Genomic DNA, 23220 nt, shown 5'->3' with positions numbered 1-23220 from the left:
CTGAATTTGGAGTCAAGCTTTTAGAGTTTCAATGTCTATAATCTGGATAAACTGTGGACGAGTTCATCGATATTAATTTATGTTCTTCCAAGATAAATTATCCACCTCTAGTTCTTTTAGCTAATATTTAGAAGACATTCTTTTTTAAAACAAGTATCTAATGGTCATACCATCAATTTGTTAAACAAATTGCAACAGAAGTTAAAAATTGAAAGTAAAAATTCAGTCATACAAAAATCTTAAAAAGTGCAATAGTTACTAAAATAAGTTCAAGAAAAAAAAAAGTAAATGCTTTATCAAACAAAACCTATTAAATCACATCATCTAATGTAAATCGAGCAAATAACATGAAAATTCTATTGTGCTCCCAGGAGAAGGGTACACACCATGCACCCAGTAAATTTGTTTCATTTCCTATAAGTAAATGTTCTATTTTAAAATATGTTCATTTTAAGCATATTTTTCAGCAAAAAAATATGTTCTAGTTTTCGTAAAAATTGTTCTATTTTCAATAAACAAATGTTCTATTTCAACAATTGTTCGTTTTAAGCTTATTTTTTAGCAAAAATTTATGTTCTATATTTTGTGAATCCGTTTTATTTTTAATAAGCAAATGTTCAATTTTAAAAAATATTTTTTTAAAACTTATTTTCCACCAAAAAATATGTTCTATTTTCACTGAGAATATGTTTTATATTTGATAAACATATGTTCTATTTAAGTAATTGAATTCTAGTAATGTTCCACTTTAACAAAAAATGTTCACTTTCGTATTTGGATTATGGTAATGTTCCACTTCAACAGTAAAATGTTCTTTTTCATAAATGAATTCTTGTAATGTTCTATTTCAATAATAAAATGTACGTTTTCGTAAATGAATTTTGTAATGTTTCACTTCAACAGTAAAATGTTCGTTTTCGTATTCGTAAATATTCGTTTTCGTATTCGTAAATGTTAAATTTTGTATTGTGGGAGCACAATTCTCATTGTGCTCCCAGGAGGCGGGAGCACAATTCTCATTGTGCTCCCAGGAGGCGGGAGCACAATGCATACATGGGCAAGAAAATGCAAATAAAGAAATCAATAATGGGTCTTAATAAATGAATAAAGAAAGTAGACTGAGAAGTCCATTTCAAATTGAGCAATCTAAAATTCTAGTCAAATATTCGAAATTTTTAAGTTAAAAAAGCTATTTAAATTTCACTCCCTCCACTTCTTTTTTAATCTACACACTTTCTTTTTTTTATCCACACACTGATACTTTTTCTATTTTGGGTAGCATCACATCTACTTTCTCCTCCTTTTCCACCCATGTCATTCATTTTTTTAATATTTTAACCCACTTTTTTGTTTCTCTCTCCATCTTTCAATTTTTCTCTCATACTTTTGTACTTCCTCCTTGGTTCTTCCCAAAGTAAAGTGAGTAAATTAAAAAACGGACAAAGTAAAATATGGACAGGTTTTAACTTTCAACCGAGCTAATTAAGTTAGTGTGCATCTAGTAAAATTGCCGTGTCCATTCTGATTTCTGGTCATAAGAGTTACCATAAATAACTGGTTAGTTTTAGCCGCCAAGATCTCTATTACAAATTTTCAATATTTTGGACCAAATATGATGCCAGAATCAAACTCTTAACTGCGAAACATTTCTGTTCCACAGTTATCAACCCTAATTAACGACCATGATCAACAAAATATACACTAATACACTAATAAAGGATGCTTCTAAATAAGCAGCTGACAGAGAAAAGCATACGCCTGATCATACGAAATTGTACAAACAAGATTAAGAACGTTAGATATCCTACTCCAATCTATGTACAACGCATACATTTGACCTAAACTATCCAGCAATGTACAGGTTCAGTTCGAGGTGTCCACCACCATAGGGTCATCTAAAGCAAGCATATACAGCATGACTCTTCTTCCCTAAACAAATGGAAAGTAAATTCAGCAAACAATTAGTTGATCAAGCAAAAAAAAAGTTGAAGAACCAGAAATAGATAAAACAGGGGCAGTCCGGAGATCATAAACTGACCTCAATGATCAGCATTGTGAGTCTGGTCTCGCTCAATAAACTGTAAAGCCTCGTCCTTGGAGACAACATTGACTCGACTCACGCGTTTATGGTGTGTCACTCCATAGATCTTGTCGGCAACTTTCACAAGCTCTGGACGGAATGTTGTGGTAATGAATTGTGTAGTTGCATGGTCAGCTAACCTACGGATCATATCTAGCAAAAGAAAAGGTAAGATTCCTCAGCAAATCAAGATTAATCCCAGAACCACGCAGAGGTAATAAACCAGATATTTTTGCATAAAGACTAAAAAGAAACAAATTTAGCATACTTCCAACAGCAGTTCTGTACTGAGGATCAAGTGCGGCATCTATTTCATCAAAAAGATAAAACGGAGCTGGATCGCATCGCTGTATGGCAAAGATCAATGCCAATGCTACGACAGTTTTCTGACCCCCAGATAACTGCTTCATAGACTGTGTCTCCCCTTGCCCGGTGAATGAAACCTGTTACGAAATATGACCAAGTGAACACATTTAAATCCATTGCAAATTCCAACAATTCACTACTAGAATAGAACTAGACACTGTAGCCTGTAGGTCCCATTATTAGCAAAATTTTATTAAAAAGTGAGCGAAGTACTTTGACTAGTCTCGATGTTCCTCAAGGGATCCCTTGGTTGTCAAGAGGGTTTCCCAAAAGTGGTTTATAAAGCATACTCGGTAAAACTTACAACTAGATACAAGCAAACCAGATATCAAGATGGTGACCACTGAAAATGTTCATTTGGAAATTTCCCAAACAACAAACCACAGATTCTTCTCTTCAACGGATCAATGTTGTTAAGCTCATTGTTGAACTTCCTATAGATGACATAAAACCAAAAGGTATATCCTTTTGATCAGAGTTTAACAAGGGGATGAAGTAATCTTCCTTTTCCAGAAAGCCAAAGGTGAAAAGTAAAAACTAGTAAAGAATGCTCGTTTTGTGTTTTTGAGCTCTTTGGAATGTGTTCTAATCGTGAGCATTGGAAATTTTCTGAGACCTGCTTCCCATTTCTCCTCTAGAACATTCAAAATTTTCATTTAAAATCTAGGTCAACTAATCAGCAATTTGGAACTTTTGACATAGAACTAGAATACTACCAAAAAGTTAAGAGATTATAAACATTATAATGAAAAATGCTTCAGAAATTGCATTAGGCTTTGCTGGGTTGGATTAAAAAAACTAAAATGAAAAATGCTTTGAGAGGGAAACACAATTGTAGATAAGTTTTCCTTTGTTAAGTTCCTTCGCAAAAAGTTAAGAGAGAATATAAAAATGGAATGCAGGAGAGAGGATGGATGGGAGAATAGAAAGAGGAATGTAGGTAAAGGGAGGAACATGTGGCAATTTTTACTTCAAAAAAGAAAATAGATCCATCCTAACAAGCACTATTTTCCGCCCTCAATAAACCAAGCAAAGGAAAATTGTTTAAGTGTGAAGAGTGCAGTGATGGCAACGGTAATGGGGATTGGAGATGGTGGTATGTATGATGGCCTGATGGGTTGGTGGTGATGGCGAGAGGCGTGAAAGAGGTGCTGCCAGCGGCTGTAGCATCAATGCGTCATTAAGTGAATAAGTGGCCACCAATTTTCTGTTTTTCCTATCCAACAGAATCTGTAACCACTACAGGAAGGAGTAGGGCATCCATGTACCCCCAATATACAATGATTGGAACTAATATAATTCAACCAATCACAGAGGAACGGGAACACTATTTGCATGCCTTTACCAAGTGTACAATGTTCTGTACCAAACACCCTAATAATTCTCCTTACAATCAGAAAATTGAATGATTCTTATCCCCATTCCCCAATATATCATACCCACAAACTTCTTGGCCAACATCACTTCTGCTTATTCCACTTCAGGATACCCTATAATAATGCATCACTTCTACTAACTAAACTTCATTCAGGATGCCCTAAAATTATGAATCACTTCCACTTATTCTACTTTAGCTAACCCCAGAATCACACCCCACTTTAAAATTAATCTTGAAACTTCTGTCTTGATTTTCACATGATATCCAAATTCACATTTGACTATCATAATAATATGTTAATTTAGAACTTTCAGACATCAATCAGGATAGACCACAAAACCTAGCAGTCAAAAAAAATCATTTCAATAAACTATTTACTCTCTACTAATAAATCCTCACTACAAGTTAGAATCTCAAAGACAGTGCACAAGATAACTAATCATGTATGTAGATATAATATAATTAATTTGTATCAGCTTAACTGACCCACTACAGAATACTTGCCTTCACTTTCACTCCAATATATTTCTCAACCCTTCCCTCAGTGTCTGCTTCACGAGGCCCATCTTCATCCTGATCATCATCACCATTGTCTCCATCCTGTAAGATCATTAAATTAGAAAAACACAAGCCAGGTGAACCTATATATTGATCAAGAAAGAAGCAGAGCAAGGGAAACAACACACAGCATAAACAAAGAAGAATAAAATTCCTTCCTGGCTAGGTTACCAGACTGAAAGCACTAGGATTAGATAGATGCAGATCAAAATGTCAGATCCAGCTGTTTCTAAGATTGTTCCACATTTTCTGGGGCAAACTGGAATAGCTAAATGCCCTGTTGCATAGATGTATCTTAATTCTCTAGGTTGAGTTAAAGAAGCTTGAATCAGATTGGTTCCAAATAACATAGGTTCCCAGCAAACACTAACACTACAAGAGTCTCATACCTGCTAGCAGATTTAGCTCTCACATCACAACTTGCAGTGTGGCCAACTTTTCAAAATACCTCAGAACTTTTATATTGCATCCATGTCTAAAAGATCTAGAAGTCATCATCAGGAAACCTGACTGCTTCTGATCATATGAATTAAATCAATCAATCCCATCATATTTCTCTACTAATTTGTGCAAAGGACTAACAGATAGTTGGTGCTTTTCCAGCAGAGTCAACCAAAACCACCTCTCTATGAATGCATTTGTGTGACGAAGTTTGCGAATACAAGTAACGAAAAAATGAGGAAATTGATAGCATTACAGAGTTACATTTGTATAGACATGATATTCTATCAATTAAATTAGCAGTGACTAGCATTGAGCCACAAGAAGCTGGTACATATATCAAGAGCTGACTAACCTTTTTCTTCATCATAACCAAGAATCCGTGACCTCCTTGCACAAGTTCAGAGAATACCTCTCGAAAGTTCCTGGCAACACCCTTAAAAGTACGCTCTATTGACTCATCTTTTCGTTGGTCCAGAACTTCAATCAGTTCTTTAATTTTCTGCAACAAGTAATATTACCTCATAACAGGAAAAAGCGGGCCAAAAGAGTGATAAATCAGATATACAGTAGTTCAGGTAGATCATATTAACTAGTCGACAGGCTGAAAATACAGCTCAGGCAACATCAAGAACTTCATACCTCATCACCTGCATCTAGTTCAGCTTGCCTATTCTGGAGCTCTTCTCGTTGCTCAGTAAAATTTACATATTGATCCAAAGCTTTTTTGTTCACATGGCTAAACTGTTGAAGTTGTTCATTACACTTATGAAGCATCTTATGCAATTCTTTGGCACCTTTCCTCCTATACCTGTTTAAATAAAAACAATCATGCTGTCAAAAAAATCTTTTGTAAAGCAAAATATAGGATAAATTTGCTATCAGATTTGAAAAAAAATAGTTTATTGAATGCTTTCAACATCCCGTCTGGATATATAGTAAAGAAACACAACCAATAATGGGTATAAGTAAAATATTGACACAACTCATGCTCTTCTCAGTGTATCTTTCAGAAAGATCCTCTTGATTACTCAATATAAGATATTTTACATCTAGGATTCCAAAAAATCTCCCCAATGTGGGTCCCAAAACTGTTGTTGCTGTGACTTGTGAGTATATTAACCACCACGTCCTCTCTATTCATAACCTTCCATCTCAATAAAATCCTATATTTCCATGCAAATATCGATCTCCTAGAAGTGTTGTATCTATAACTTCCGCTAATGAAAAAACCTCCAGAACAGAAGGTCACCAAATGCTGCCAAGTGACCTGTAATGGAGCACGCTCAGAACGCAACAGAAGAATTAGAGATCTAAAACTTGTTATTCTGTCATCCCTAAAAATCCAGCCATAAAAGGAAACATTCAGCTAGACTTCCGCACATATAGCTCACAACAGCACTAAAAAGTCTATTGGAATAAGGGGATCATCCATCTAATTGTTCAACTGAACACAGATTTTAGTTACCCTGTATTCAATGCCCACATTATAACACGAAAGACATTCATCTGGGTCAAAGGAGGACTTTAGTTGATGCTAAACGAAAAAGAAAAGAACCGCCAGAATGATGATACGGATACAACAAAACCAATAAAGCTGTTGTCTAAGCAAAGATGTGCAGTATATTGACTATATTCTATATAATAAGAGTAAAATATCAGTGCAGAGACGATATTACGTGTCAAAAGCATCTGATGACAGTGGACCCAATTCTCTAATTCTCTTCGAGTATTCTTCCTGCCTAGCAAGAAGCATATTCTTGTTACTTATTAACTGCTCCAGTTCTTCTGCTTCCTTCTGGAGCTGCTTCTCATAGTCTTCTCTTAATTTCTGCATTGACAATTTATTACATCAACATTAACGTAAAACACAACAGCAGCTGCGCAAAAGTTTGAGCTTCATCATCACCTGCAATCTATCATTTTCAATTTTAATTTTCTTGAGTTCCTTTGTTATATTATCCATTGACATGGAAACTCCTGCAAAACAGATCCTAGAGAGTTAGAAGATATTCAAACCAGTAAGATAGAAACAAAAAATATGACCCGGGACTCACTTCTGAGTTCCTCTGTTGCCTCCTCCACCAAAGATTTAGCCTCATCCACATCCTTCTGCTTTGACTCAGCTTCAGCTGCTAACATATCATTTTCTGCAGATGATATAATGGCTTCTAACTCCTGTTGGCGACGCAACAGGTTTGTAGAAAGATTGGTTTCAAGCTCTAACTTTTTTGTTTCAATCTGTAAACGGAAGGGCACAAAATAATCAGCAAAAAGAAAAGCACATCCTTCACAAATACATAGAGGTTTATGCCAACCTCTACAAGCTTCGTCCTGCATTCCATGAGATTCTCCTTCATTTCCTTGATCTCTGGGTTCAATCGAGACAGAAGATTCCTCTCCTCTGGAGTCAAATGATCAACAAGATCTGTACCCATCTCAGCCCGTTTCAAGGCTACATTGGCATTAAGTTGCTCAATTTGTGTGCGTACATTAGAAAGCAATTTTTCCTACAAAGAAGCACCGAGCTAGATGTGATAAGGTGGGTAAACAAAAGGCTAGGTGTAAAAGAACAACGAAAGAATTACAATTTGATATGTGAGCACCATCTGGCACATACTTTTTTTTCCAGGGCAGTAGATATGGATCTCTTTTGCTTGTTAGCATCTGCAATATCTTGACGAAGCTGCTCCACTTCTGATCGTTGATGAGCACGGTCAGCATCTACTTTCTGCTGTTCTGTGATTTTCTCTGTAATTTTCTGATCGATATGTGAGAACCGTCAAGGGAGAACAAACAGTAAGTAATTCTCAATGTCCTCAGGACCAATGTGTCCCTCTCCCTTAGACCTTAATACTAACCCTGAACCCCAAGCCATATAGGGGATTGCGCCATTAATATCTAGGACACTATTTAAATAGACTTTGCATTTCTATCATAGACAGCTCAGCAGAGCACGAGAGTATTAAAGATATGTAAAAGTGGCAGAACAGAATAGCACAAAAAACCATACAAAAAACTTATGGCTTGCTTGCACTCAGAATAAAATATCAGAACTACAGACCAACAAACCTGTCAAGCATCTAAACCAACTTCGCATGTACAAAAGATTAGATTTCCATTATATGCATCAAGAGTGCAAATTCAGTAGGAAAGTGAATATTTTAAAAAAAATGGAAATTACCAAGATATTTATGATTCTATAAAAATTGTCAATACCCAGAAGGCCAGAACCATAAAATAAGATTGCCAAACACTAGGTCATGTACATAGACGGGTTTGGTAACTTTTTCAAGAGATCAAGAATATTAATTTAGAATTCTGTAAATATAATAGAAAATATACCACTATTAATACAAAAGATATATATAAATCAGAATTATTTGATGTATATTTTTTAGTCGATGTGAACTCTATATTATCAATAAAGGAAGGTTTGCCATCATAAATCCCAAGTTTGGGGTGCCTTCCGAAGGTTTGATGAACTTATATAATTCAAGTTTGTAGATCTCCTTTCCATACTGGTCCTAGGTAACATATTACCGGTTTCTAGAGTCAAAATAATTGTTTTTTTTATTATTATGACCAAACTCTCATTCTTCTATCTCATCATTCCTTTCCACCCACTAAGATTCAAGCATGATTGGCTTTTTTCTTACGTGCTGGATTGATCAACTTTAACTTGGAACCAATATGGGAAGGCTATTTCAAATTTTGGGATTATTCATAAAAAAATCAAACTCTGGAATAGTATGGGAAGACACCCGAAAGGTAGGATTCGTAACGTCAATTTTTCCTTGATAAAATCAAATTTATGAAAACAAATAAAGATGGGGTCTTATGCTAGGCAAATAGGTCGGTTTCTTAAATATTGACCCAGATGCAATAAGAAATCTCAGAAATCTAATTTTATAAACTAAAATCCTCCCAATACTTAATAAACAAAAAAAAAAACTTTTGTGGACTTAGACACCTAGGTTATTCTTCTAGCCCATGCACACTCCTAATACTTACAAATAGAAACAAATACAGTTCACGCAAAAAGGATTAAGCACTTCAATTTGAATGTAAAGCCTTAAACAGAAGGATATCTTGAAGTTGGAGCCTAATTTCTTCTAGTTCTTCCTGCTTCAAACCAACAACCTTAGTGTTCTGCTTAATTATTATCATAAACTTCAGTTTAGAGCGTCTATGGTCATAAAACCCTCCTGTCATCCCACCTTTCTTGCTTACTTGGTCACCTGTTCCAGTATAAATATGAAGTCAAAAAGGCAATCAACATCACACTATCAATCAGCAAGTGAAGAGGAGATCCAGGTGACCTTCCAGAGTAATGCAATCTAAACCATCTGTACGAGCAACTCTTGCTGCTACATCCAGATTCCGACAGACCACAGTTCTTCCAAATACCTAAAAAAAGTCAATGACTTGGTAATAAGCAAAACCAAATTCAGAAGAAAAAACGAAACATTAAACCACCGAAGAAGAAACTAATTGCTCATTCAATAGTAAGTGACTCACTATATTGCTATAAACTATTATAGCCACACAAAAAAGAGTTTACAACTTCAAAAATGATATATCTGAGTTCCAAAGCTCATACGCTGCGCTTGGGCCAAATATGAGAGCAGGAAAGGAAGACCATCAATCCTTCAAACAGCACAAGATCATTGGCACTAGAAAGATTATTGCATAAGTATAACCATTTTCCTTTCTTCCTTCCCTTTTCAGCATGGACTAGATGAAACATCTCATTAAATTTTTACGTGTTATATTCTACTCCCTCCGGTCTTTATTGTTTACCCGTATTCCTTTTTGGGATGTCCCTTATTAGTTTACCCCTTTATTTTGTTTCTATTTTTGGAATAGGACCACTAACTTTTCATCACACATACATTCAACTTTAATATAAAATAATAGTTTCTCTTTCTTTCTATGACACACAACATTATTTCAACTAAAACTCTGTGCAAAAGAAAGGGGTAAACTAATAAAGACCGGAGGGAGTATGTATTAGCTGGATAAGTTGCTTTGATGCTTTCTAGCTCAAGCACCAGGGAGATACCGATACAGCCACCCAGAAAATGCAAAAATTAAAGCTAAAAGAAAGTTAATGCATAGTGACATTGTGAATAAGGCAGCATATATGTAACCTCCTCCCATTAGAGGCCATGGGTTACTTGTATGGTAAAAGGCATAGGCATATCAACTTAAAATACCAAAATAATATATAAAAATAAATAAAATAGGCAACGCTGACCTGGGCAAATGCTTTAGTATAGATTTCTTGAAACTTTAGTTTCTTCAACAAAGGTACTACATCGTCACTTTGTGGACAGTTGACATATGGAGGCTTGACCTTGTTCAGAGGTATGAAAGTCACTCGGCCACCCTTCAATGCAGTGAGATGTCTAATAATTGTTGTAGCCGTTTCATCCGAATCAACCACCACATGGAATAAGCTGTTCATAACGAAAGATGTCAATTCATAGCACTGATAACACGTAAAAGATTTAGCCTTTAAGCAAACTGAACAGAGCTTTTGCAGAACAAATTCCATAAAAGGTAAAGTACATATATACCTGTTTCCAGCAGTAACTTCAACTGCAGTAAAAAATCTCTCATCACATTCCAACAGCTCAATAACTGGCCCACAAACACCCACTATTCCGTACTGCTTACATATACTCTTAACAGTGTTCAGTCCTCTCCTAATATCCTGTGAATTTTAAGATGAGAGTCTTAGGAAAAGATAGATAAGCTGATACCATATAGGATTCCTGACAGCTGATACACATGGTTAAAGAGAGAACAGACAATAAGAAAGTTAGCTACTTCTCCCTCATGAAAAAATAAAGATTGATAGCCATTCAGTGAAGGTGGTCTGAGACAACTTGATTCTCTATCAATGACGGCTATGACCTAGCAGCCTAAAACAACATGACTTCAGTAGCTCACAAGTTAAAACATCAGCTAATCCATATATCAACTAGCCAACGAAGTAGCACTTGCCCAAAATTAAACAGTGGTCGCGTACCTGCTCCAACCAGTATAAGAAACTTGAATATCAAGAACAGTCAGCATTGTATAACCAGATTATATGAAGCACTAAATTGTGGTTCTCATATTATCAATATTTTGGTTCATTCCATGTCTATTCAAAGCACTGTATAAATTATTTTGAGAAACATGAAGCAACCTCAACAACCAGTTCATATCTGAATATAATATTTCATCATATACAACCCTTTGCAAGTCGTAGTAAAAAGATATGTTAGTGAGATTCAAATTCAAAGTCTAAACCTAAAAACTGAAATATGATGTTTTTAGCAGGAATTTTCGATACTATGATCATTCCTAGAAGTCCTACAATGTCGAACTTCCAAAAGCAAAGATTTGATTTGTCCAAAATCAGATGAAAATAAGATGATTTTAGCTCCCTCGAGAGAGCCATCCATGAGTCGTCTTCTTTTTCTAAAGGTCAAACCACTTCCATGTGTAAACCGGAGTAATCAGATCTATGCACATGATCTCTTTAAAATTTCAATAATGAAGTTCCTTGACAAATAAATTCGGAAATATAGGTGAATGTCATTGATGATGGTACCATAATAAGGAAAAATGGTACTGTAGTTGAATGTTAATAGAGTTTTTCATGATTTCATCCACAAATGGGAGTTCATGAGGTAATTAGAATATTCTAGATTACAAGAAATTGTGAACAAATATTGTTTTAAGTAAAGGATATAAATGTTCCAGCCCCTAATTTCAAGTCATGACTGGTCTATAAAGGCAAAGCATGTTAAATAAGTATCCTCTGTTACTATTACTACAATGTTGAGCTAACTGACCAAGCAGGTAGCTAAATCATAGAAAACACCTTCACAGTGAGCAACAAACTAACTCCACTCGCATAATCCCCTTCATGTCTTGCTCTACTATTTCATCAGCACAGGCTAGTTGCACAATCAACTATTTCAAGGAATGATTTAGCCTCGACCAATTTCATTATAAAAAGGAATAAGGTGAAGACATCGTACTCCAAAGTCCAAAGTTAGGTGACAAATGTGACATACAACATAAGTTACACAAAAATACTGTGTGCCAGAAAGGCAACCCACTATTCACGGTTCAATACAAACCTTCACAAACACCACATAATGCACATATACACAAATGTTTTCCTACTAAAAAGCTATAGACTAACAAGGAAGCAGTACTCACACCAGGAGTGGCATGGTCAAGATTCTTTTCTGCCTTCATCACTTCTGACTTTAATTTTTCAATCTCGGACAATAGTTCATTTTCTCGCTCCCATAAGGACCTAGCATGTAAGAGAAGCTATTCAGATTAGAAACCGATTCACCAATGCTTGTAGACAGAAAAAGGTGAGGTTAGAGCACATGAGGAGATATTGGGGCAACATAGAACTCACTTCCGTTCATCTTGTAGCTTGTCTCGTTGTCCCTTGGATGTGATAAACCCCTCATTTGACTGGTTAATGTTGTTTTCAATCGCTGCCAAACTAGATTTTCGGGATTTAATAAAATCATCTCTATCCCTGAGCTGAGTATTAAGGTTATCGATTTCACTCTGGAGTTTCTGTTCCTGTAAATACACAAAAGCCAAAGACAGCAGGAAGAATATGTCAAAACAAACCTTACATGGTACATGGATGCTAAAGCAAAACAGATTTGACTGTGGCATGATATAATAGAGCATGCCATAAATCCCTTAAAAAACAATGATTCTATAACTTCCATAAAGATGTCCTCTTTTACTAAAAATGAAATATTTAATTTCATGAACCCAAAATATAGAAACAATAAGCCCTAACATCACAGTGGAGCAGGCAAGTAAAAGTCGCAGATTCTCCGTAGTATATTTTAGCGCTCCCATAAAAACCAATAGCATGCTCCCCTTGCCAATAAAACCTTTCCACCATCCATAACCAGATCCTTCCCCTCTTCAATGATTCCTCGCTTCCCCAGTTCATTATTCCAGTGCCTTCCACCAGACTGTCTGACTATTAGTCAATGATAACCATCATTTTCCTCTATTCTATAGGGGTAGATTGATTATTGATAGTGAAGACAACCCCTTTTTTTATTCAGACTTGCACTGCATTAGGTAAAAAGTAGGGAAAAGGGCCAAAGCTAGTATTGTCAGAAGCAATTTCCACCTTAGACAGTGACATCAGACACTCCATCTGATGGTGGAAACTTTTAATACTTTAGGTGTTTCAGTATCCTGTTTATTTTAAGTTAGCGACATTACATCAAGTTTTGCTGTAAGTCCATAACACCATATCATCTATCTTTCGATGACATCATTAGATTTGTCAGTGTATAGCATAAGGTATTCTCTGCATAACACCATATCATCTATCTTTCGATGACATCATTAGATTTGTCAGTGTATAGCATAAGGTATTCTCTGCCTTTTGCTTTGACAGAACAGCTGAGAATCCTCATTTTACTCCATCTTCTTGCTGTAACATTAAAACAGTAACAGATTCAGATGACATACCTGTGAAATGTCTACCAATATATGAGGAATTAGAACAAACATGCACCCAGCTTAATCACAATTGAAGAATCAATATAAGCTGTCGCAAAACAAAAGATAATTCAGATCTATCACCATCGCCCACCCCCAACCCTCTCTTCCAGAAAAATCCAACTGCTGATAAATCCACCACTTCCTAATAATTGCCACTGTTTGCTGCTACATGGAAGCGCACCAAAAGCAAAAGAAGTTCCTAGTACAACATTTACAGGTGCAAAACCGCACATCATCCTTTTCAACCTTCACTTTTTCCTCTCCACCAGCTGGCCAGTGCTGCTGACCCCAAAATAACCCCCCTTCCCATTTTGCTCCATACCTCATGCTCGTCAAATCAGAGAAGCCAAGAAAGCATGCTTGATATTTTAGTGATGTAAGACGGCATCAATATGCACACCAGTTGCATTATTTGCACCTAAAGATTATGCTCACTCTGCTGAAGAATATATGCTAAACACAATAAAATAAGGGTGAATGTGGGTGCAGACTGCAGAGATCTCAAAAGGGATACTGAAGAGAAAAATATGCAGAAAGGACAAGCACCACTGCAGAGCATTCCAAACTATAAGAAACTGAAGAAAATATGGAGAAATTGCCAAAGCGAAGGTGACTACATTCTTAAATGATTTCGTCGGCAGTGGCACTATCCAAGCAATCGCTAGTATGCTACCATAGCTGTAGTGCGGAGTCCTTGTAGGGAAGTTTTTTCTTTTCGTTTTATTACTATAGATAAGAGCCCTATAAATGAAAAATATTTACTCATATCAATTGTAAGTAGCAAACATATTCCCAGCATTAACACTCTTGCAATAAATCTGAGCAGTGCATAAAACAATTGGTGGCTGAGATCGTTTTTGGATCTTAATTGATTTTCATTTTCAGTAATCATAAAATCTTAAAAAAGAAATTTTTACCTGTGATAAGTTTGAAGAAAGAACCCGCTCAAGTTCATCAATTTCCTTTTGAAGCCATTGATCACGGGCAGCTTTACTAGAAAACTGAGTGGCACGACCTTGCTTCTGATAAAGAATACTGAGCTTTTTTTCACGCTCCATTATTCTGCATTATATAAGAGGGCGAGGAAGTAATCATGTCTATTACTTTATAGTATGAGAACAGAAAAAAGTATATCTACAACATAAGAAAAAGGTTGAGAAAGCATTAAAAATTTGCCAGTGATCTATGTATCCATGGATATTATAAGTCATACCCTTTCGTCATCTCATCCTCCTGCATCTTTAAAGCATCATAAGAAGGCTTAATACTGTCAAGCTCAGTTCTTGATTCCAAGATTTCTTGCTTCATAGCCTCAAGCTGTTTGGCAGCACTATTCTACAACACCCAATAAAGAAAGGAAAGATTCTATATAAATACCAGCTCCATAGACAATAAATTTAAAATCTCAGTTATTCAACACCTAATACAATATAACCTTGGCACGTGAACTTCTGGAAATCCTCTCTTTCATATCTCTGTAGTCAAGCTCAAGCTTTGTCTTCCTCTCTATCGCTTCTGTACGACGTTTCTCAACTGCCACTTTCTCTTTACTTAATACTTGATGCTCTTTGGTAAGCCTTTTGAAATCCTTATCCAAGTCCTTCCCTTTCTCTTCAGACTCAAGAACAGCATTGTACATTTTAGTCGACTTCTCAGAAACCTTGTCCCGCTCTTCTTCAACCTGTAAAAAGTTATATGTTTATTAGACCAAACAATAAATTAAATTTGAAATGAGAAACAACCAAACATTATCAGAAATATAAGCAAAGCAAGATTCTTAAGATGACTATTCCAATAAAAAATTCACAAAACAATCTGACAGCAAGAGTTCATTATCATATACAGATGCACCACACACCATCCAAAAGCTAAATTGCGTCAACTATAATAAGATTCCCGGAAAAATTAGAAACTACTAATACTCACACAAGAACAAAGATTTTCTCACTTTGTGAATGCATCCACAGTACATATGTTTGAGATGTTCATCATATAAATGTATAATTATTTTTCTTGTTTTTTTTGGGATAATATTCTTCTTGTCATATGAGTATATGACTACTCTGGTCATAAATACATGAGTCTTTTCATATCCAATTGAGGGAATCGCCTAATATCAGATACAGCTAAAGGTCATTACTAGTAGAGTTTCAACCACTTATAAGAGTACTTTTTCTTGATTAAAATTAGTGTGAAATTCCATATCAATCATGACTCAGATTATAGAGCTATTACTATACCACTGATGAAGATTCAGAGCATATAGGAATTCGCACTGATGAAGATGCAGAGCATATAGGCATTACCACTGGAAATATCAGGTATATATAGCAATTAGATACCATTCCTCATAGTCATAACCAATAAAAAAAAATGGAACATATAAAAAATCCAACAGTGTTACGCAAAAAAATAATTAAATTCATGAAAAAGAAACAGTTACTTGAATCACGATTCTTGAGGCCCTAAATGTCAAACTTAAAACTACAATATTAATTTTGATATAAGAATAAAACACTTTACGAGTGCCAACGCCATATCTACTTTTTCTTATGATGTATATAAGCAAACATTGGGTAACTAACTTCAAAAAAAAAAAAAAAAGGTGTTTCCACAATTTTTGAGTAGATGAAAGTCAAATTAACATACATTTTGAAAAGCTTGTCCTCTTTCTCATCTCCTATGTATTACTAGAACCCCAATCCCCCTCACAGAAGAAGGGAGAGTACCAGAATGGTTACCGTCAAGGAAAAAAAGAAATGAGGAACACAAGGAATATGATGTAAACGTCAAAATTTATAGCTTAAAATAGCTTCTCATAACTGTAGATGCAGTAACTCCAATAGTTTTAAGCCTTGTCCACTCACTATATGAAAGTAATTCATCAAGATTTATACCAATATCATTTAGTAGGCAGTGATAGATAACACATCGGACAAAAGAATGGCAATTAAAGTCCCAGCACAATACTGACCTTTGCTAACTTCTGTCGAGCATCCTGGAGTTCCTTATCATAGATAGTATACTCCAAGGATTTTCTCTGCCTGTCAAGCTGCTGATATTTCCTTAGATCTTCTTTCTCCTCATCCAGCTCCTTTAATCGCTCATCCAAGTACTTGACAACTTCAATGATCTGTTTCCGTTTATTACCTGGTAACGAGAGAGAAAATATCATACGGTCAAAAGAACCTCAGACACATCCTTTTCTTACAATATGGACAGTATGCTAATGATGGTTCACTTAACTGTGACTTACCTGTTTCATACATAATTTTCAAACTTTCACGCCGCCTCTCCTCATAAACCCGAGTGCCTCCAATTTCTTTGAGCAGATCAAGTCGTTCTGCATCCTTCATAAGTGTCAATGAAGCAATCTGCAGAGCAGCCAATGCAGAAAGCAATATCAAGCTACAGATAAGTACTAAAACTATGGCATGGTTGAAGCATTACGTACAGATGATAACACATGTGATATAAACAAGACAATAGTCACCTTTCCTTGCTGTACAACATAATAAGGATTCGAGCGCGAAAAGCCAGCACTTTCTAAAAGGTTCATGACCTCAGTTTTCCTGCACACAGAAGTACAACTTTAAATCAACGAGAAGTTACTGGAGCAAGACAAGGAAAATGATTTACACAATGAAACAGATAAAGACAGGAACTCAGGAGGTGTAGATAGGGAATGTTCTCACGTGATGTGCTTTCCATCCAGAAAGTATTCATCCTTTTTTAGCCCAATTGTGCGCCGTAAGCGAACTTCCTCTTTATCAACCTGATGGAGGGCATAACAATACCAAAATATGAACCAACACAAAAGATAGCATTAGTAAAGTACTAAAGTGTAATGCCTCAACAAGTCTATTTATGGATTTTGGATTCCAACCCACCCACCCCTAACCAAAGAAGATGCAGGAGTCAAGTGTGGGAGAGTTGAGAGATGCGTAATATTTGAATATAGAAAATCAATAGCAGAATTAATGAGCAGGAAAATATAACTTTTGAATGATTGGGGAAGTGCCAAAAAAAAAAAAAAAAACATGAAAAACAGCGCAGATGCAAGTCAGAAAAATTTATTACCGGAATTCGATTGTCTGAATTATCAAACACGATCTCCACAAATGCAGACAGAACTTGATTTCCTGCTCCTTCCTATTAGTGTTTGATAGAAAAAATAAGAGTCAAGTACTCAAGTATATCAACCAATTAAAAAAAATGGGGGATTTTTTGACATCAGAAGGTTTAGCATGTATCCACATAAATACCCTCAATTTGGCACTTCTCCAACCAGATGGTCTTCATGTCAATAAGGCAGTGCCAAAGAATTGACCAATATTCCGACATGCATAGGTAAACAGAAAGCAAAATTTATTCCTTAAAATTCTAAAGAAACAAAAAAAAGGTTTGCATGTCCTGCAAGATATCTACAAGAGACAGACAGAGAGCGAGAGAGAGAGAGAGAGAGAAAGAGATAGAGAAATTGAATCCTAGGTAAATGGTGATAATAAGGCAAATAAATTATTAGAAGGGTTATTAATCCAAAAACATGGGCATCAGGTCTGTAGTTGTTGCTGGCAGAACTGAGTAGTCTGCAACAACGACCAACATAAGGAGCACATCAAACATAAATCAAACCCAAGGGCATTATATGCAATTACACTAGAATCACAGGTTAACAGATCATAATATTCTCAGAACATAAAACTTATAACGAAAGAACTTACATGAAGTAATGCATGCCTATCCTCACTGCGAAGATTTTGGAATAGATCACTGAGGACAAAACGAATTGCTATGTGGAAAAGTGTTCATTAGATGGAGAAGTTTATGCTTTGACGTATCAAAATAGTGTAGATAGGAAAAACAGAGATGCACATGTAACTTACCATGAAAGAAATTTGACTTGCCAGAACCATTAGCACCAACTGCAAGCACCAACAATAACTCAAAATTAGAAACAAAAGACACACACACAACAGCAGATACAAAGACGAGAATTTACATGCAAGAATGTACATGACAAGACACCAACAAGAAGATTATATCGCTTGTAAGCACTAAATCAAACATAATTACAGCGTACTGTGTCCCACATTCAACAAATACAACATGCTGCCAAGCAACCTTAACCAGTAGTTCAATCAGTCATCCACTACTGTAACTTTCACTATAAAAGGTTACAAGGAATAATTCATAAAACCATAATACATTAATATGCTAGTCCACTCAAATAAGTGTGTTCTAGAATATGAAATTTATAAACTAATAATACATGTGCTTCGTTTAGATATTGTAGTTTGACTTTCATACTTCGCAACACATAACTTGGACCATTAATATCTTTAGTTATCAATAAGTAAATATAATAAAATTTGATATTTTAAGATTTATGTTGAGACTTGTGGCCAAATTAACTTTAAATGGACATAACTTTCTTTGCCTTAGAAAGAAAAGTGGGAAGATATGTATGTGGGACAAGCTGCAAAGGGAGTGGATTCAATTCATTCCAAAAAGTTTAACCAGACAGTAGGCATGTGGATTCGGTTCAAAAGTAAATTGAACCAAACACATGATATCATCAATCAAGTTCCAAAGTAATACCATCTTGGTTTCATTCCCTATTCCAAACTCATACTAATTGTGAGCCAAATGCCCCCTTATGGGAAGGGGGGACTATGGAGTAAGCTACAGTTGAATCAAGCCAATTTAAAAAATTCAAATAAAATGTCATAGCTATCCTTCACTGTAAGAGCCTTTAAGTCTCCATCATGCCATAAGATAGTCTTTCCTTGCAATCCTTAGATAAGGATTAAGGATGATATAGAAAAAATTGAAATCTCAAACTTGCTATATTTAGACAATAGTTTATATTTTGGAACAATCCAACATATAAACATAGCTTATTGCTACAAATTGCGGGAGTAATATAAACTTTTGCTATTCACATTATAATACATGGAATTTGGTCAACCAAATCTCAATGTGTCTTTTATTATCAAAGTTAAATATGAATTTTGCAACCGTATAAGTGGATACTAGAGAGATCATGAAAAAACCATCCTTAATAAGATATACTCCCTCCGTTTCAAAATAGTTGCACCATTTGCTTTTACACGTGTGCCGAAACGCTTTTTTGGCCGTTAATATCTCTAATTGTGTATAAGTAAAAATTATAAAAAGTTCATATTTCAAATCCTCAACACGAATTTAACAAGACCCCACTTGACTATGTTTTTTCTTATATAATGGTGAGAAAAAACTTATCAAAGTTGGTTGTTGAATAGTGACCAAATGCCAAATGGTGCAACTATTTTTGAAACGGGAGGAAGTATATAGTAGTAGTATTTTGAAAGAATCCCTATCAGTTGTAAAATTGTTATTCCCCTAACTCACAATCCCCATCTCATGGTAACCTCTAATGTTGGAGGGCCATTATTACTCCATGATCATCAATATGACATATCCTGAAACAACATTTTCTGATATCTAGATTTTGACAAAATTATATAGAAACTTTCCTTGTACTTCGTTCGTTCTTTTTTTTTTTTGGGCGACAGAGAATGTCATGGACAACGCAATGTAAGTACATCTACAGCAGGAGAATCACTAACGGAATCAAACAACAATAAAAATGATACTAAAGAAAACCATACCTACACAATTGACCTTAGAACTAAATGCTTCAGTGGCTACTTGCTCCTTGTAACTCTTAAACCCTTCGATAATAACCTATATACAAACTCAATGATTCAGTAATCAGATCCGCAAAACAATAATAATAAAATCACCCAAAAACACACTCCATTCATCCACTGTTCAAAACCAAATGTCTTAATTTAGGGTTTAAATTAGACAAAATATCACCAAAAAATGGGGAAATTACCTGCTTAATATGCATAATTACAACAGCAAAACTATGCCGCAAACCTCTGCAAATGAAATCAACTCCAATCATAAATCATAATCATCAATTTCTCGAACCAATGATTTAGCAGCATAACTCAAATATGAGAAACTTAAATAACTTATAAAAGAACCAAAAGATTAATAAGCAGGAAATTAAACCTCAAATTGAAGAAAAAATCAACTGAAATCATCAGTATAAGTGTGAATTTTAGTTCTAGGGTTTAAGATATGCTTACCAATTGCAGCAGTTAATGCAGAAGAGTTTCGCGAAAACTTGAGAGTAGGAGAGAGAAAGAGAGAAGCAGCGAAATTGCGTGAAAACTGAAAATGAGTTGTGAAAATGGTAGTTTGGAGAAATTTTTTGGCTCTCAAAGTCTCACCAAAATCTGTGCATCTCAAAATTTTCCCGGGCTCGTGAACTTTGTTCTGTTTTTATCTGTGTTATACGAGCAAACTGATGGGTATTAGAAAGACTAAAATATCCTCATGTAATAATTTAAATTTTAATTATAATTTTGAAGCAAACATTTTTTAGCCATAAATAGGATGTTAGATGTAATAAGACAATTTTGCTATTTATTTACTTTAGCATATAAGAGCATCTTCAGTGGCGAGCAACAATTTTATGTTGTTTGTCATGCCACATCAGCTTCTCAAGTTCCAATAAATTTCGAGCTATATACTACTCCGTCTCCAACCGTAACCAACAACTAGTTATAGTTTGAATTACGCCCTACTTGTCAACTAACCTCCTATTTTTGACTATCATTGGTAATTCTACAAAATGGGTCCCACCACTTTTATAGCAAGTAGCAAGTTATATAGCTTGTTTGAGCAACATTGTTCACCCAATCTATATTGTTTATTTTACTCCAATGGTTGAGCTACTAGCTAGGAACTTTTATAAATTACAAGCAAGTCTCATTTTTGAACCATTGAAAATGCTCTAATAAGACTATAAATAACATTTTTAAATGAGTACCACAAATGAGTGTATAGTCTATTTTGAACTTTGTGACATTGTGTTGACCCTTTTTGAAATAATTTCCTCTTTTGATTTTGTTTATCTAATATATAATAATTATGTTTATGAATTACATATATATATTTATGAAATTTTTTCTAGAAAAGACCTTTTATGTACCACTTTTTACAAGAAACAAACTTTATAATGTTTTAGGCTACTTAACACCTAAAATAAATTTCTCCTGACAAACAACCTTACTCTATTTTTTGATAGTGACTTACTGGTTTTCGGTGTTGACCAATTTATCTCATGTGCTCCACACGTGCGTCCGATTTTCACACTCTTTTTTAGGAGGAATGAAGGGAAAGGATGGGAAAGGAGTAACCCTCCAATGCACATGCGGGATCAACATAAAAGAAGAGTATAAAAACTAGGAAATCGATGGGTCAATGACGGAAATAAGTGGATCAGTGCTTGAAAATAAGATAAAGTTGTATCTTTTCTTTTTTTAAAAAAAAAAAACAAGTTTGAGGATAGCCAAAAAATAATAAATCTTTTTGTAATTTATAATATCATCCCCATCCCTGCTAATAGGGGGGAAAGTTGGGTGAATCTACTATTGAGATTATTAATCAAGTGGTGCATTTTGCAAATCACATGCCACCACCGTAAACCATACTATAAATTACTTGAATTGTCATGAATTAAAATTTGTAGTACAATTATGCATCGGTGCCACATATTTAGAATTTGGATTCCTTGTTTTTTGATCCATATGAGCCACGAAGGCGGTACAAAAGTACAAAGAAGGGGAGGGGGGATTCGAACCTGTGACCTATCGTTCACAACACCTCAATCTTAACCACTAGGCCAAGACATCCTTGGTAGAATTTGGATTCCTTGTAATTAGGGGTGAAAGTTCGGTGTGCGGTTTGGATTAGGGCCTAATCCAATCCGATCCGAATAAGATTTGGATTTCAATTCTTCAATCCGAATCCAAACCAATTAGGGTTTGAATCTGATCCAATCCAATCCGAAATTTCATACTCTAGATTGGATCCGATCCGAAAATCCGATTTTTTGAAAACTCTAGTTTTTCGATGAAATAAATTAAGAACAGCAGCAGCCTAGTAGATCTAGGAAATGAGGAATTAAGTGCAGTTAGTGTTTTAGGGGAAAGATTGAAGTGCTATGTGTATTGGCCCTTTGGAATAGTTTTTTTTTATAATGAAAAATCAGTTAAGCACTTAAGCCAATCCAGATACATAATACAAGACATATTACTATTCGGTTATATTGGATTTTTGGATCCAATTACCCTCAATCCAATCCGATCCGGAAAGCCAATTTTTCAAAAAATCTCAATCCGAATCCAATCCAAACATAGTTCGAATCCGATCCGAATTACTAAATCGGATTGGATTGGATTGGATTTTGGATTTTATCCGAATAACTTTCACCCCTACTTGTAATAGCTAGTAATTGTCAATTTGTCATATCATTATTTGAACCTTGTATACTTTTTCGAGTAAATTATTTAAGATATATTAATATAGCAACATTAAGAAGTTCATTATTATGACATGCAAGATTCTACAAGTCAAATTAATTATAATATGCCTTACAAATTTTTATTTTGTATGTTATAAGAAAAATTGTCTTAAATCGCTGAACAAACGAATTAAAATAGTCTTGTGTAGCCTCACTCACATGTAGCCTCACTCACGAGTATCTGAGCAATTTTTCCTGTTGCTTTTACATAACTTTCCTCTTGTATCATTAAACCGTCACCCATTAATACAACACCAACATTATTTGATTCCAAATTCAGAGCAATACCTATTGTCCCCTCTTCAAATTCGACTAATTCACCTGCCATTACTTCATCAAGACCGTGAATACGAGCAATGTTGTCACCGACTTGAAGTACTATACCGATGGACATTGATCAACGGCATCAAC

At 35.1% G+C, this 23220-nt stretch overlaps 1 protein-coding gene across 3 annotated transcripts; it reads right to left on the bottom strand.

Annotated features, from left to right (window-relative positions):
- Positions 1-1499: 1499 nt before the first annotated feature.
- LOC104899895 (structural maintenance of chromosomes protein 3) lies at positions 1500-20722 on the bottom strand. Of its 3 annotated transcripts, none has more exons than XM_010687186.4 (30): positions 20528-20722; positions 20269-20314; positions 20039-20114; positions 18272-18310; positions 18110-18177; positions 17466-17537; positions 17081-17160; positions 16879-16957; positions 16642-16759; positions 16360-16535; positions 14821-15066; positions 14599-14720; positions 14303-14447; positions 12259-12431; positions 12048-12147; positions 10406-10542; positions 10084-10285; positions 9146-9233; positions 8915-9064; positions 7444-7595; positions 7142-7333; positions 6881-7064; positions 6733-6803; positions 6503-6654; positions 5466-5634; positions 5179-5325; positions 4329-4424; positions 2349-2523; positions 2039-2233; positions 1500-1929 (listed from the first exon to the last, which is right to left on the bottom strand). In XM_010687186.4, the coding sequence occupies exons 2-29, from the start codon at positions 20281-20283 to the stop codon at positions 2040-2042; spliced, it is 3618 nt and encodes a 1205-aa protein (XP_010685488.1). In that variant the 5' UTR covers positions 20284-20314; positions 20528-20722; the 3' UTR covers positions 1500-1929; position 2039. The 3 variants fall into 3 exon arrangements, with proteins under 3 accessions (XP_010685488.1, XP_048504676.1, XP_057252162.1); XM_048648719.2 differs by lacking the exon at positions 20528-20722 and adding an exon at positions 17651-17681 and having other exon boundaries at positions 20269-20316; XM_057396179.1 differs by lacking the exons at positions 18110-18177; positions 20528-20722 and having other exon boundaries at positions 20269-20316.
- Positions 20723-23220: the final 2498 nt, after the last annotated feature.

The sequence above is a fragment of the Beta vulgaris genome, chromosome 7 (assembly GCF_026745355.1).
Source record: "Beta vulgaris subsp. vulgaris cultivar EL10 chromosome 7, EL10.2, whole genome shotgun sequence".
In the NCBI taxonomy this organism is placed as follows: domain Eukaryota; kingdom Viridiplantae; phylum Streptophyta; class Magnoliopsida; order Caryophyllales; family Amaranthaceae; genus Beta; species Beta vulgaris.
Note: the sequence above shows the minus strand (reverse complement) of the source record. Positions and strands in the feature narration are given on the sequence as shown.